At 40.1% G+C, this 16134-nt stretch overlaps 1 protein-coding gene across 11 annotated transcripts in view; it reads left to right on the top strand.

The window, feature by feature from the left end:
- The first annotated feature begins 10089 nt into the window (after nucleotides 1–10089).
- celf5a (cugbp, Elav-like family member 5a) overlaps nucleotides 10090–16134 on the top strand; it is a 197943-nt gene continuing 191898 nt past the window's right edge. For all 11 annotated transcript variants that reach the window (XM_014336844.2, XM_014336842.2, XM_042216823.1 and 8 more), the window contains exon 1: nucleotides 10090–10565. In XM_014336844.2, the coding sequence (XP_014192330.1) occupies nucleotides 10208–10565 (358 nt within the window). In that variant the 5' untranslated portion in view covers nucleotides 10090–10207. The remainder of the gene's footprint in view (nucleotides 10566–16134) is intronic.

Here is a 16134-nt window from a genome sequence, read left to right as displayed (position 1 = left end):
TATTTTTTTCCCCTATTACAATATGAAAAGTATGATGAAAAGCCTTCACGGGGTTAAAGGAACCACACCCACTCACAGTGACACAACAACACCCTCCACGTCACTTATTTCCCTTCATTGGGGAAGTTCTTGATAAGTGTTCCTCATATTTTGCCTTCTCAATGTGAAAAACAGTTTACTTAATGGAAAAAACACTGGAAACATATTTTAATGTTGTATAGCTTAATACAAGATGATCCATCAACATTCTAAAAATAAAAAGACTTCTCAAATACACAACATATCATGTGTCTGCAGCAATAAAGTCCATATTTCTGTTTGGTGATGATGTGTATTGTTTTCTTGGTAAATGATGAAATCACAAGCTCAATAAAACACAGTGTATCCTGAAATAATTAACTTGAAGTAAAAGTAGCTTCATCTTGTGTCATAGCAAACAACGGACGCGTGTGCGTGAGCAGAGAGGGCTGCCGAACAAATAGAAAATAAGAGACAATGCTCTGATGCGATCCTTTTCGGCTCTTGTTGTTTTCTCCCTGTTAGTAAGGTCAAAGGCACTCGACACGTCTAACACAAAATCTACCCCACTGTTCACCACAGAGTGAGGTCACACAGGCTGAACACTTCAGCTGCTAAATTTCCAGGGACTCTGTCTGTAAATGCAGATTCATTTTAACATTTTGACAATCTTCTGCTTCCATCATCAATAACAACAATGCTGTTCTTTATTGGCATCAATGTATATTTCAGCCAAGTTGTGTTAACATCTTTTTAATTAAAGGTAGCGTTAAACACCTGACTTTATGTTAACTAAACTAAATCTATATCTTTGTACAAATGAATACACTTTTCCCATTTTACTATTTTTCAAGATATATTACTAGTTGTTTTATTAAACTAATGAAACACATAATGCAGCTTTATTAAGTAATTCAAAGTATCACATATTTATACTTGAAGAGGACTTCAGTATCATTCCTCCAAAGCAGAGCTGCTTTAATTCTACTTTAATTATGTGTCAATCATCAAGGAATATAGTGTCGAGCATTGTTGAACAATGTGACTGAACAAAGACACTAAAAGCTGAAAAGCCATAGAGTCAGTTAATGAGTTTTTGGGTCACTTTTTTTTAAAACCTGTCTCTCTGAAACCTAAACGGCTTTCAGTTGCTCTGAAGCAGCCTTTTATCAGTTTGGACAAACCTAACAGCACAAAAACAGCTGTAAAAGTTATAAAAATGAAACAACATTAACTGCTATTATCCTTCCACGTGGTAGCACATTTTTAGTAGTCCGAAGAAACCTTTGTAGTAGCTTAGTTCACTTTGAGAGTGTTGCAGAATCTTTTCAAACATGTCTTATTATTTTTAATGTTGTTAGCTAGGCCTACCAAGAAATTGAAACTGACTGACTCGAAGCCCTCAACATTGGCTCGGCAGTTACAGTATATTCCTCAAAATATGTTGCGTAGTAGGGGAGACCAGGGATAGTTGTAACGTGGGTCAGTTGTAACACAATTTCTCCAATCAGGGTCAAATGATGTGATTCATCCTGTACATGCCCAATTCAGTTCTTCTATCACATGTGAAAAATCAGCACATTTTGTCAAACACAGACAATTTAAGAAGAAAAAAAGTAATTTGTATGCCAAAAGGTAAGTTTATTTTTTTAAACTTTATTTCAATTTTTAATAGCATTTTCTGCTCTGCAGTTAAACTCATCAAACTTAAATTATGTTATTTGTATGTCTATGGGGATAAATTCTGTGTATGTCTTTAATGCTAATGTTTTAGCCGTTGGCTGTAATCTTAGCTAGTTCATGGCTATAGGAGTCTGGGTCAGTTGTAACAGCAACAGTCTGGGTTAGGTGTGACAATAATGCAAATGTAATGCAACTTAGGGCTGTGCGATATGACCAAAATCTCATATCCCGATATAAGAATTCTATTGTCGGATAACGATATAAATCACAAAAATGTAACATTTTCTGTAAATTCTGTGAATCTCGTGCAGCTCGTCTTGCGGGAAGTGTTTCCTGCTGCATGTCATGTAGCTGGAGTCGAGTGAAACTATACATTTTTAGACATAAGTTGTAACAGCCGCCGTTTTCTTTGTGAGTGTTTATTACACGGTGTGCTGTGGGGAAAAGCCTGTTCTTACGGAGCCCCGCAGGGGACATGGGAGAAAAAAAAATTAAGACGGACTTTTGCGAGATCTCGCAAAACTATCTCGGGATCTCGCAAAACAAACTCGGGATCTCGCAAAAGTTTTAGCCGCATTCTTCCCGTTAGCTCGAAGCTAATGGGAGGTCGAGACCTACTACAGCCGGGAGGAACACTGCTTTCCTGGCACATCGTGCCTCGACCTCCCGGTCGGCTTCGAGCCGGCGTCCGAAGAATGCGGCTAAAAGTTTTGCGAGTTTGTTTTGCGAGATCTCGCAAAAGTTTTGCGAGATCCCGAGTTAGTTTTGTGAGATCGAGATCCCGAGATAGTTTTGCGAGATCTCGCAAAAGTCCGTCCTAATTTTTTTTTCCCATGTCCCCTGCGGGGCTCCGTACTAACGTTTGAGTCTAAGGTTAATTTTTTAGCACCTGGCGGCTCTTTTTTACTTCTCATCCGTAAATAATCTGCTCTTTCACGTGATTCAGTTTATTTTGAAAAGTCTAAACAGGAGCTTGAGCTTTATTGTCAAAGGTTTATGTGGAACATAAACAAGCGGACACGCGATGGTGTGACCGTCATTGTTGCTAACCACAAGCATAAAAACAGGCGCTTGTCTGTCTGTAGTGTGGTTATATTAAATATAAGAGAAAGAGAGAACTTTAAGAAATTTATATAGCCACTACAGTGACCATCAAAACGATGAAAAAATATTGCCGTAAACCGTTTATTTTGCGACACCACGAAACAAATGATAGCGTAAAATGAAACGATAGACGCTTTTATATCGTCATCCGGTATATATCGTTATATCGAACAGCCCTATTATAACTTACCGCACTATTACTTTAACTTATATTAAACAAGTTGGGGCAATGACATCAGCAGAGAAAGGTTCACTGGTCTTAGTACATGTGGTTAATGCCATTGGCAACACAATTTCTCCACTGTTTGTGTTCCCACGCATACATAATACAGGCCACTTTGTCAGAGATGGACCAGTAGGAAGTAGTGGTAGTGGAAATAAATCAGGATGGGTGCAAGAAACAGATTTCCTCATCTTTCTGAAGCACTTTGCAAACCACACCAAGGTAAGCCATGAAAAAAGTAATGGAATTGTGATGCTGGTGCACAACTACATTTTTTCAGCTTCATTGTTATGTTCAAAAGTTGGTGCAAGAGTTGTAGGTTACAATGCCCACTGAGCCAATGAGGCCAAAATCAAGGAAGACCAACCTAAATTAAGGAAATATTCCGTTGCAGAAAATTCCATAATTTGTCTTTTTTGGGGGGTTGGAATATGTTCAAAAGCTAGATTTCTGCATTCTGTCACACACACACAGAGCTACATAAATGGCTCTAAGTGCATTCATGTGTTGAATAAAAAAGATTACATGTGAATGTTTTGTCAGTACCCTTATTTCATTGTGTTACATTTCATAGTGTGGGACATGTTACAACTAACCCAGACTATGGGGTTAATTGTAACATTTCACCATACCATGCAATGAGTAATTGCGCTGCAGAGAAAATAGCTGTACTATTTAATAGCAGAGACATGTAAATACTTTGCATTCCATTTTGAATCCACTACCTTAAAAGAGCTCCACTTTACAGACAGAAATGTCAAAAATGTTACAACTATCCCCGGTCTCCCCTACTGTTACCAAATAGAAGCTCCCTGACATAAAAGTTGTGCAAAAGCCTCCTCTGCACGGACTGTGCCAAAGCAGAGAAGTAATCAGCTAACGAAGGACGCCAAAATACAGAGCCAGCTACTAAGATTTGCTTTTTTGGCTTTCCTAACACAGCTTTAGGGGAAGTATCAATAATTTATCATAGGTTAGTCATTATTTAGACATGGGTGTCCTCAAATGACTGGGATCAGAGGGGAGCACGAAGTGGACCACGACTGCCACCTTGTGGTTATAATGTGCAAGTATAAACTGGGACTAGAGTCGGTGATCATTTGTTACATGTCATTTTATTTTGGTGGAAATTCCCTTGAAATAATGCCCTATAAATTAGTATAAAGAAAATTTGTCGACTTATTTTAAATCACAATGACCAACTTTTATAAGGATTTAGAAAATGTTGTTTATAGTGTCTGTAATTTCTACTGTTCTGGTACAGATTTGTATTTTCTTTTTTAAAAAAAGGGTGTTTGGAAACACTTTCATACATAAACCTTGGTGCACCATTTCACCTGTTTCAATATTGCAATGATTTACTTGTAACATTGCAGGGATTTTCTCTTTCCAGGCATATATACTTATCATATACACACACATAGGAAGGGCAGATCTGCTTGCAAAATGGGCAGTTCTGCATACAAATAAAATGGTCACCGCTGACCCGAGGTTGTGGAAAAGCAGCTTGAACACCATGTAATCTACTGATCTAATGATGTTTTTCTAGCGATAATTGTATCAATACTAAAACAGCAGCAGTCCAGGCAATCTTGAAATTGAGGTAGCTGTTGAGGCTACTCAGATCACAGCAGTGACTCAGATTAGGAGACATGATTGCTCTGCAGGCTGACTATTTCTCTCCTCTGCAACAAAACTGCAGTCACAGTGGGTGACAGGATTCTCCGGGAAGCAATTTTGGGTGATAAAATTAATCTACAATATGTCAAAATTATTTTCAATGATTGTCCCTTCTCTTATCCGTCAACACATATAATGCACAGCAAGAGACTGGTGCAGGAGAAAACAGTCTGCTTCACTTCCTCCATGGACAAAGTACAAGCAGTTCCTCCAATTCAGCTGGAGGAAACCACAAACTGGATCTGTTTAGTGCCAAAATGAACTGCTACCAACCAACCAGAGTAAAAACACGGAAAGTAAGCAGGGACAATTAGAATGAAATATAAATAAAAACACCCCCTGGGTGCAGTTTAAATCTGAGGTCCCCTTAAAAATTATATTGCTCATTCTACAGAGAGTTAAGGGAGGTTGATGTAATTATTATTTAGACAGCTAGTTACTGTAAGCACGGCTCCAAGAGGCATCTCATTTCCTTCTTTTTCCTAATGATTACACTCCTGGCCTTTCTTAACTGGAAATGAAAAAAGGAAATTGGTGTGTACTCTTCGGCTGCTTTTTAAATTGGCTCTGTTGGATAATTATGTATGCTCACCGAGATTGTAGAATTCATGTGCAAGTCTTTACTATTTTGTCATTTCGGGTTGTGGAGTTTTATTAGAGCAAACAGATGTAGTGAAGTAGCACTTATCTCTACTTTAGATCTTAAAAAATATATTACTGTTTCAATTATTTACACATTTAAGCTTATTTTCCTGATCTCGTTTGACACACAGTCAGAACGGTGCCGCAGTAGTTAGGCCTGTCCCCTCGCAGTGAGGAAATACTTGCTGGCTTCGACCTTGTGGCTGGCTAAAGCCTTTTTGGTGGAAAGTTTACATGTTCTCCCTGTGGGTGCATGGCTGTTCTCCAGTTCCCTCCTGACGTCCACTAACATGCATGTTAGGTTGCATTTCTAAATTTGTGTGGTATTTCTCTCTGTGTTAGTTGGATGTGAGAACTCCACCTTCGCCCAGTGTCTGCAAAAATATCCCAGTGTAAACCTGGTAAGATGAACAGTAAAGTAAGTGAATGGATGGCTGTTTGACACAGATGACCCTTTTAATGATTGCAACAGAACCAAAACCACAAAGAAAAAAAATTCTAAAATGTCCTTCTTTGTTGGAATAACTGGTTAATATCAAACAGCTCTAAGCTACTTTCATTCCAGGGATCTAAGGCTTGTAAAGAAAGGTGCATCACCCCAGCTCTGCAGTTCAACCAGCTCTTATCACATCTCATCAGCCTGTTAAGTCACTGGTCCATAAAACTGTCTCAAGTGTGATACACCATCATCACATCACACCCTAATTTTCTCGAAAAACATCTTACAGCTGAACAAGCGTGCTTTGCAATGCATAACCAGAATGCAACGATGAATTAGGCACCGGGGGACACATCTTACTCTTGCCGCTTACCCACAACTACAATCACCAAGCCAGCCCGAGCAGAGAGGAGCTGTCTCTTGACAGCAAAGTGTTGCGCACTTTGTGATGTCAAGTTCCTAATTCGCTCACCAACATCAACTCATAACAAGACAGCATGCAGCGTTTTAAAGTGCGCTTTCACATGGACGGTGTTTGCTTATTATGCAAGCGAGTTAGTCAATCTGGAGAACAATGCTGAATTTGGATAATTGGGTGGCGTGTGTGTTTATGAGTGTAGGAGTATGTCTGTCTTGACTGTACGTCTACAAGAGCTCGCAGAATGCAAAATGACTCCCAGAGCTGCCTTTGTCTCCCTCGGGCCTCAAAGACTTCCCAAGCTGAACAGCTCAAGCTAGGCTGCCTCCCTCTCAGGGTCCAGACTGGTTAACAAGCAGCAAAATAAAAGCCAGCAAGTTAAATTGTATGTAACTTTTTAGTTTGCACAAATAGTGTGACCTTTATTGATTTCTTGTCTCTGCCGTCAGCCTGGTAAAACACTAATGGCATTGGTCAATAAAAAACCATGAAGTGGAAGTTCTCAATACCCCTCCCCCTGCGCTGACCATATCCCTAAAAATAGCCACTCAGCCTCCCTCAGAGGCCACTGAGCCCGAGCCATGACAGCTCACTACCCTTATTCAATATGAGCTGTACTGTGTCCCTGTTTGTTTCCCCACTGCAGATGTAAGCGGGCTGACACGCTGAGCCATATGCCAAACACATCTACTTCGATTCCTGTCCCTGCCAACTCCCATTCAGATGGCCAGAGAACCCTGCCTCTTTTAATCAATAAATTAATAACACTATGAGTGGAGCATAAAATAAGACTTTGACTTTGGTGCGCAAATTGAAAACAAACAGCAGCTTCAGCAACTCTAACTTACATGGTGTTCTGGGACCTACTGCTTCAAAGAGTAACATTCATTTTTCAAAATGCCTTGTGTCTATGTAGTCACCACCCGCCGTTTTATTGACTGGTATGTGTCAATGTGTACCCCTGCCAGCTTACGTCTTTCTCTCTATACTTGCGCTTATTGAACTTTGCAAAAATAAATTATATGAGCAGAATTCAATAAAGTTGAAATGACCTCCACTTCTCTCCCAGAGAAAACAGCCATCTTCTCTTTGTAGCCCATGTTTTTTCTCCAAACTTCTTAACGCTGAACTTTGTTGACCAGTCTGTTTCTGCTGCACGTTAGGCCCTTCGGAAGTGAGACTCGCATGGCTTTTCAGGTGCGCCGCGGAATTCAAAACAACAGGGGCTGCTGAAGGTGGTTCACTTACACAGTGATGCAGATATTCAGAAGTTAAAGTTCTGGGAGAGCACCCCTGTGGTGCCATTCCTCCACGATGAGAGAAGCAGCAGCAGCAACAGCCAGCAGTATCGATTCACCTCGCAGCCTTGAGCCTGCTGTCACAGACAGTATATCACTTCATTTAACCCACTGTTAAATAGGCTGTAATTAGAAATCTGTCCTGCAGATGTGTTTTATTTAAAGGATGGTTTGTGGCTAAGTTGCAAAACTACCTACTCTGTTTTGCATTAGTTTTGTTGCTGGCGTTCTTTTGTTCAGCGTTTCATTTTCACGAAGGATTTGAGTGCTATTGACAGAGTCTGCAAAGAGAAAGCAAATGATGCAAATAAATCCCCTCTTGGGGGATTAGTCTGCATGCTATTTGAAAAAAATATGGTAAGTCTCTTAATTGTAGTTAATGCTTGTTGGTCTCTCGACTCAATCGGATGACAATAAACTGTTTTTACAGCCAGCATTTTAACTTTGAAAAGCACAGGTGAAGTAAAATCCTTTAAGTTTCCATGTAAGCCATGACAACAAGCCCGGCTGCACACAGATCACAGATTTTGTATCAACAGTTTTGTTGTATATGTGCAATGACAATAAAGAGCTATTCTATTCTATATCAACAAGCTGATATTATTGCTCTGTATGTTGATCCAACAAAAAGCTCTTTGCCTAGTTTCCTTGTGGTTACTATTCTTTCAAAGATTAATCATAAAATTCTGTCTTTTGGATGTTGTATTATGAATTCGTTGTGGTGAGGAAGAACAAGAAGTTCAATGCTCACTTATTTGTCTACAGTAGTTGATATTTTGCTGAAAATTGGCTATTGAAGAAGAGGGTCTGTATCTTTCCACGCTCTCTCTCTACAATACTCGCATGCCTATGCTCATTAAAACTGTACATGCAACTTACAATGAAAGCGTTGAAAGTGTTATTGATCCCTGCATTCATTCCTCCTCTCAGCACCGGCTGTAAAGTGATCTCTTTCAGAGCAAGTAAATGAAGGGGGGAGAAAATCCACAGTCTTTGCTCAGTGCAGAAATCCTTTTTCAGCTCAGAGACCTAATATTAAGATTCGGGAACCCAAATTAGCCAAATGAAATGGCGATCTTCTAAAGGTACATTTTAATTAGAACAAAAGTTCTGCTGAGCTTTTCTGTGCTGTGATAACTTTGTAGGCACAGAAACAGAAAAATGGAATGTCTTACTAAAAAGCCAATCTTTGATTATTTGATTTAAGAACAACCTTTGGATACTGTTACAGTTCCATTAATTCAAATACATGGTAATGGCCTGCACCATAGCACTGTTTAACCTTCAGCTGTTTTAATTTAGAGAAAAAAGAAATAAATGTGTTCTTTACCCCTCCTGATGGTCCTTTAAAGACAAAACAGTGTTGTGGACAACAGAGGGTTCATTCATTGTTTACACACTGAGAGATTGACAGCTGGCTTCCACATTTAAAATTTTAAAATGTGATCAAACTTTAAGAGAAGATATTTTATAAATTACAGCTAGAAATATGCGAGCGTAAATAGTCGGGCTATTCTGCTGCAGACTTGCATACTGGGGCGCTTAAACAGAACAGAGCTGTCATTATTGTAATTGCTAACACCTGTGTTTTCCCCACTGTGAATGTCAGCTGTGGGAAATAATCTCTTGAGTAATTTTCTTTGTGCTGCTACTTTCACTAAAGTAAAGGTTTTGCCTTCAGTCTTGACAGTGATGATTGAAAACAAAACAAAAGCAAATCCATCTTTAATGTTTTCATTTTTTTTGTTGTTTTTTTTTTTTGCCAAAATGTCTTTCCTGAGTTGAGCTGAACCCAGCTACGTGGGGCCACAAGAGAGTAGGGAACATGTGGAAGAGAGCCTCGACAGGTGGAGGTATGCCCTGGAGAGAAAAGGAATTTAATTGAGTAGAAGCAAGACTGACTACACGTGTGGATATATGAGGGAGACTGGTGGAAAGGTGGATTATTGATAGTCAAGGTGGAGGAGTGTAAATACTTGTGGTCAGACATCCAAAGTGACAGACAGTGGACAAGAGAGGTGAAGAAGAGAGTGCAGGCAGGGCGAGATTTGTGACAGAAGCATAGCAGCAAAGAAAGGGAAGGTTTGCAAGATGATAGTCAGACCTGCTGTGATTTATGGAGGAGGCAGAGCTAAAGATGTTAAGATTTTCAGTGGGAGGAACCAGAATGGACAAAATTAGAAATTAGTATATCAGAGGGACAGATCACGGTGAGCTGTTTGGAGACAAAGTGAGAAAGAAAAGGGTGAGACGGTTTGCACATGTGGAGAGGAAGGATTTTGGACAGTGGATGTTGAATATGGAGCTTCCAGGCAGGAGGAAAAGATGGAAAATATGAAAACCTCAGAGAAGGTTCGTGGATGTAGTGAGGGAGGACATGCAGAGGGTTGATGTGACAGAGGAGAATGCTGGGATAGGGTGGGATAGAGGCAGATGATCCGCTGTGGCGACCCCTAAAGGAAGCAGCCGAAAGAAGTCTTTTTTGAGTTCGAGTACATCATAAACACCACTGGGTGTCGCTCTATAGTGTCTCATATCGCTTCTGCGCGCTTATTTCACCAATATCAACCCCCTCTTCCTCGCTGTGTGTGCGTGTGTGTTGTGTGTCGGATAGAAAGTCAGCCTGGTTTCCAGCTGAGTGCTTGCTCTCTCACAGTGTGTGTGTGTGTTGTCATTATTATCCACTCTGCTCCCAGCTCAGAATGGCCAGATTCACTCAGACTGAAACAAGAAGGCAGCACCATCCACAGCAGCCCCAGCCCTCTCACTCCAGCCTGGTTTTCACCGGACCGGGGGCACCACCGACCCAACAACCACTACTACTTATCCCACATCAGCACCAGTACCCTCAGATCACATTTCCGAAACCCATGAACGGGTCAGAACCCATTTCAATTCATCCGGAGAGCGGCAACATGAAAGACCAAGATGCCATTAAACTGTTTATCGGGCAGATACCGCGGAACTTGGAAGAAAAAGACCTGAAACCCCTGTTTGAACAGTTTGGGAAAATCCACGAACTGACAGTTCTCAAGGACCGATACACCGGCATGCACAAAGGTAATGTGTCGCCCCTCGAATGGCTGAGAGGCCCATATGAAGCTTAATATCTGCTTATTAGTATCTGTACGTACTGAACTGATTTGTAGTGAAATGCGGATTTTTGTCACTTTTATTTTCATGTTTAATCGGGCTTAATCGCTCAGCTGTCAATCCCCCAAATAATCTGTATCGTTATGCTCATCACTGCTCATATTTCTGTATAACATTCATGAGGTTTGGCATTTTGCTCCAGTTGCTTTTTTTGTGCGTAAGGCAAGTTTTTAGCTTTTTAGTAATTATCAGATTGGTTTGACGCGCTTTTGTATTTCTATCTCTAAATTTCAGTATTTATTATGACCACAAAAAGAAAGATTTGCACATATTTTGAGTGTTTTGAACACGAGGAACAATTCTTCATTTTATTGCCTTTGAGTGTTTCCTTAACACGCTCCTAAGTGGGGCAGAGGCGCTCGGAAAGGATGCATTTTTCAACAGCCTCCTCTTACCAGTCCCATCTTTTGCGGAGGGGCGGCATCATTTATTCATCCATATGCTTTCTTTAACATCTCCCCATGTGTAAATAGAGCGGGCTGGGTGCAAACGCGACACGGCGAAATCAGTTCAATTCTACAACGTCTCCAAAGGGCGCACGAACTGTCACAAGATGACGGACGTCGCCACGGAGAGTGGGCAGTGATGCTTCTGCTGAAATGGAAGCAGAGGGTGTAAATCCACTCAGGTCACTATACATACACTGACAACTTCCATCTTCCATAATGAAGTTGGCTAGCAAGAATATAGATCACTGCCTGGGTGGGAAAAGCATTTCACGATACAGCCCCCCCCTCATACCCCGCACCCCCCATCCCCTAGATTCAAGCAGTGCAGACGTCATCATTGTCATCGTCATGACCCGTGAACCCTCACCCAACCTTTAATTTAGACCTGAAGTGCATAACCCCAGAGCTGCACTGGTTTAGCTGATCAGTGACATTCAGGCTTTGACTATAAGCACTGTGATCACTGTTAGTTTCATTGTAACGGTCAGGCCAGTGCACTGTCCACAAAGTTTGCAACATCTTATTCATATAACGACAAAAGGGCAATTGCATACTTAATGCATTTGGAGAACATTTATGGTGATTTCATTGCTGACACATAGAAGTCACAAACAAAAGCATGCAATGGCCTCGACTATCATTTAGTCAAATCCACAGTTATAAAAAACCCTTTTCTTTGTGTTTTTCCACACGTGGATTCTTCATTTCGCAGAGCAGATGCAGATGTGTGAAGGATGTAAGCACAGGAGATAAGCCTTTTATTACAGTGACATTTAGAAAAGACAAATGATAATGTATGATAGTAAACATTACAAACCCTGTCATGTCATGCATCAAGTCACCATCGAAAGATATTAAATTTGTTTCTGCTACAAAGGTCGTCCCCATCTCCTTCAGAATAATTAATACAAGTCTTTGTGAGGGTTTCAAACCAGGATACAGTTACAGTATATAATAATAATAATGTTTGCCACATATTTTATGACGGTCGTAAAGTTGATGTTATTGTTGTGGAAGTCATTTCTTCAGTATTGCACTGATCTGGTTTGCTTTGGATGTGTGTGTTTTTGTGCTTGTGTTCATGCATATACTAAAATGTCATTTCACCCGTGTTGCAGTGATGGCAGTATTTTGGGTCCTGAATGCTGTCACCTTATCGTGCTATCAGGGAAAAAACAATTTAGGCTTTCTACATAACATAAACAGCACATTTCCATTACGCATACAAAAACACTGATCTTTGGTAGACATGTATATAATTCAAGTGAAATATTTGACATTTGTCTAGGCCATAAATTAGATATGTCATAATTAGCAATTATTTTGTCAATTAATACAGTGATAAACTGCTTAACTACATTGTTATTCATTTGAAAAGGTTTTTTGTTAGATTTCCTCGTAGCATTATATTATCATCAATGTATTACATCATTCTTGCCCTGGTGGTAAAGTAGAAGAAGTGGGAAAATGTGTAATTGAGATGTACTGCTTGCTTTCGGTGAGACTCTGTATGATCACCCTCCTCAGTTCTCTTGTCAGTTTGAAATGCAAAACTCAAAAGAGCCTTTCAACAAAGTGAAATCCCTTAAAAATATCCAGTGAGCCTTTATATCTGTTCATTGTGCATTATAATTTTTTTTTTTTTTTGCATTTTACTAAACAAAAAATCTTGTTTAAATGTAGCTGGATAATCCTCTCCTTCTGATCTAGCAAAAATGCTAAAAATATGATTCCAAATGCATTTCTCATGTCATTATTTACCCTGAATTTTAACGTACAAACCGCTAATTAATTTTAGATAAGCATAGTTCAGTCAAATTAAATGAGTTTGGATGTAATGAAGCCTTGTTGCACAATTAACAATACAAAATCAAACTCTAATGTGTCAGTGATCCTTGATGAGGTTATTTTATAGTTAATCACGTTATTAAGCAGAAAAAGGATTATGGGGTACGCATCCTGATGGAAACACTGGGCAAGCACCCTCAATGTGGCACATTCACACTAACAAAGACATCGATGGACAGAGGAACACACGCACATACACACATGTGCACATGCTATTTTCATTATACTAAGTGTTGTGCATTCGTAGCCATTGTGCTTATTCTGTCATTTGGATTTTTTGGATTTTCATTTCATCCACATTGTGCTCTCTGTGTTTATTTCCTCTTTTCTTATGCAACTGTTTTTTCCCCTTGGTAATCCGAGAGGGAAAACATGGAATTAGTTTGTAAAGCGTGATAATAATGCATGGCCATAATAACTTGACTCAAGAGGATTAGCAAATGTGCATTGTCTGAAGCAGCAGTCTCTTGGGTGATCAGCTGGTTGCCTCCCTAAACAGTGGCTGCCTCTGCCAATTAAAAATTCAGTCTAGCCTGCCTCTTCAAATGATTAATTCTGCCCACGCTGTCGATGGCCTGCCAATTATTGTCGCCCAATTGGTATTAATAAGTAGAGGATTTCCTGATGTTGAATTTATCACAGACTATGAAAACTTCTCCCTTTGGCTCTAATTACCTTTGACTAGCACATGCAGAACAAATACATACATGCATATATGCACTTGCATATATCCAGAACCAGTGTTCCTTTTATGCATTGTGCCTGTTATGTTGCTTGCTATATCAAATTCTTTAATTAAAAGTGCAGTTGGGTAGATTATATCATGTGAGTTTCCACAATGCACTCAGATCAGAGAGGAAATGTATAATTTAGCACAACAGGTAGACGCACAGACAAAAAAAAATCCCTAGGTTGCTCCATTCTGCCGAGTAAGGCTGCCTGGATATCAATACTAAGCTTGTGTTGAGTATTACTGTGTTAATGCATTTATAAATGGAGATATTGCCGTAGACCCCAGCAAGCAGAAGCACATTAAATCACAGAATAATCTAATGAAATATTTATTCAAGTTTTTATTTTTTCCTTCGTCTGAAGCAGTCTGATGGATAGGGTTTCTCTGTAAGTTGTGCTCCTCAAAGAATAAAGAAGGAAGGAAGCACAGCTAGTTGGAACAAAGCACATTCATCAAACCAGAACTATACATTCCAGTTTTCCTTTATGAAGATGGAGCTTAAAGGCAACAGCACTGGTTAAACCAACCGTTGGTTTGTTAAAGCTGCTTTCTTCCTTTGATATTATGGAAGTACATGCACACATTTCCATATTATGTGTGCCTTATGGAAAGTGTCAAAGATCACGGCACTGCTGTAGGACAGCATCCCTCCTGGGGAAACAGATGGGAAAAATTCGCTTACATCCATAAACAGAGCTGTAGATACGACATGGACTGTACAGAAAGACCCAACTGTGTTAATATTACAGATTTAATAGACAGCTTTGGAACTTATTCCTTTTTGACATTATTGCCTATTTACTAATGAAATGAACCAATATCATAAATGCCATGAAAGCTACACTCCGTTCCAGCTGTGCGTGTGACCTCTGAGTCACCTGAAAAACAATTCTCGGTCTCCGTGCAGTTTTGTGCAGTGATTCGATTGAACAAATCTAGAATAAAATCTCCTGTCAGAGTCTAGTGAGCGAAGGCCACCGAGCCAAGCTAATGCAGTAACAACACTCGCCTCGCAATCTTTAAACGTCTGTAAATATTGTAATAAGCAACAGGGCTTTCCTCATAAAAGATGCAGCAGCTCAACGGGTACTGACAGGCGCTATGGGCCTTGACTTCAGGATGAGGAGTGCTGCCTCCCTCTCTCTCCTGCTCTTTTCTGTTGGTTTCCCAAGCAGATTGGCAATCTTAGATGGCAACAAGGCTGGGCTCTGCTGGAGGTTTGTATCTGCTCACCAGGCTCACCTGACTTTTATTCCGTCTCCGCTTCCCTCTCTTTTAATACCTGCCCAGGAGAGCCTTTCAGATGGATTGATTTCCTGCACCAATGCAACATTCATTATTGCTTGCAGTATATTATACTTTCAGTTTGTTGGAAGTGCTGTTACACCATGACCTTTGTGGAATGTGTTTGCTGTAAATGGGTGCCCAGAATGGGAACAGAGATGGGAAAATGAGCAGTGAGGTCTAACTCATTAATAAAACCTCTAATGTTTTTGCATTTCATTAACTCAAGTAAATAAAGCTCTTTGGTCCTTCATTCTACATTTTCTGGACAGTGTTTGTGTTTCAAGGGATGGTGGTGATGCCATGGTGTTTTAAAAAGTTATATTGGCAAGTTGACTGTTTTGATGACAACCTATAATAATCGATGCGAGATGGAAGGCAATTTTAATTTGGTAGCACTGTTGATTTGATGAATGTGCTACTGGCTTTTTCCAGAAATTTTAAACGGAAAATTTTTGAGTTGAATTATTTTTGGCTGTTTTGTGGACACATTTCTTTTCTAAAGGTAGAGTTGGCAGAAGCGCTCTGCCTTCCTGCTCAGGCTCAAAGGTCAGAGCTATTTTCTTAGTCTAAATAGAGGGAGATAGAAGCCTATCTATTTTGAATGGGCAGCTTTGCAGAGTGCCATTGCCTACAGAGCAGAGTGTACTCTTATGAGGGGGGAGGGGGGTTATAAAGGCACAGAGGGGGGGAAAGGGAGAGCGCGAGGAGGAGGGGGTTGGTGGTTTCTGCTAGAATAGCATGAGCTCTTTAATGTTGTGTTTGAGCCTGGCTGGGCACAGATTCATTTTAGAAGGAAAATGAAATAACAAGGGAGAGGGGAGAGAGGAGATTTTAATGCAATGTTTTGTGATAATCCCTCTCCATTTTGGAATGGTTCAGGAGAACTCATGCGATAAAGCCTTGTACAAGCCTGGAAAATAATAAGTTATTTGTCTTGTCTTATAGTACCGTGCCCTTGGAGGGCTTGCTAGCCCCCGTGTTTTGGACAAAAAACAATCACAGATTAGTCAAGCTGTCACATTTCTCTGATTGCCAAATCGTCGAGTCCTTGATATTGGTGTGAATGAACAATGCATTTATGTCTTACACGAATCTGCCTGAGAGTGCACGTGAACACAAAGCTTTGTGGATACTGGACTTGGTACTCTCACCTAATCCC

Source organism: Haplochromis burtoni, unplaced genomic scaffold (assembly GCF_018398535.1).
Source record: "Haplochromis burtoni strain Fernald_Lab_line unplaced genomic scaffold, NCSU_Asbu1 Contig_13, whole genome shotgun sequence".
In the NCBI taxonomy this organism is placed as follows: Eukaryota; Metazoa; Chordata; class Actinopteri; order Cichliformes; family Cichlidae; genus Haplochromis; species Haplochromis burtoni.
This window is presented reverse-complemented; position numbering and strand designations above follow the sequence as displayed.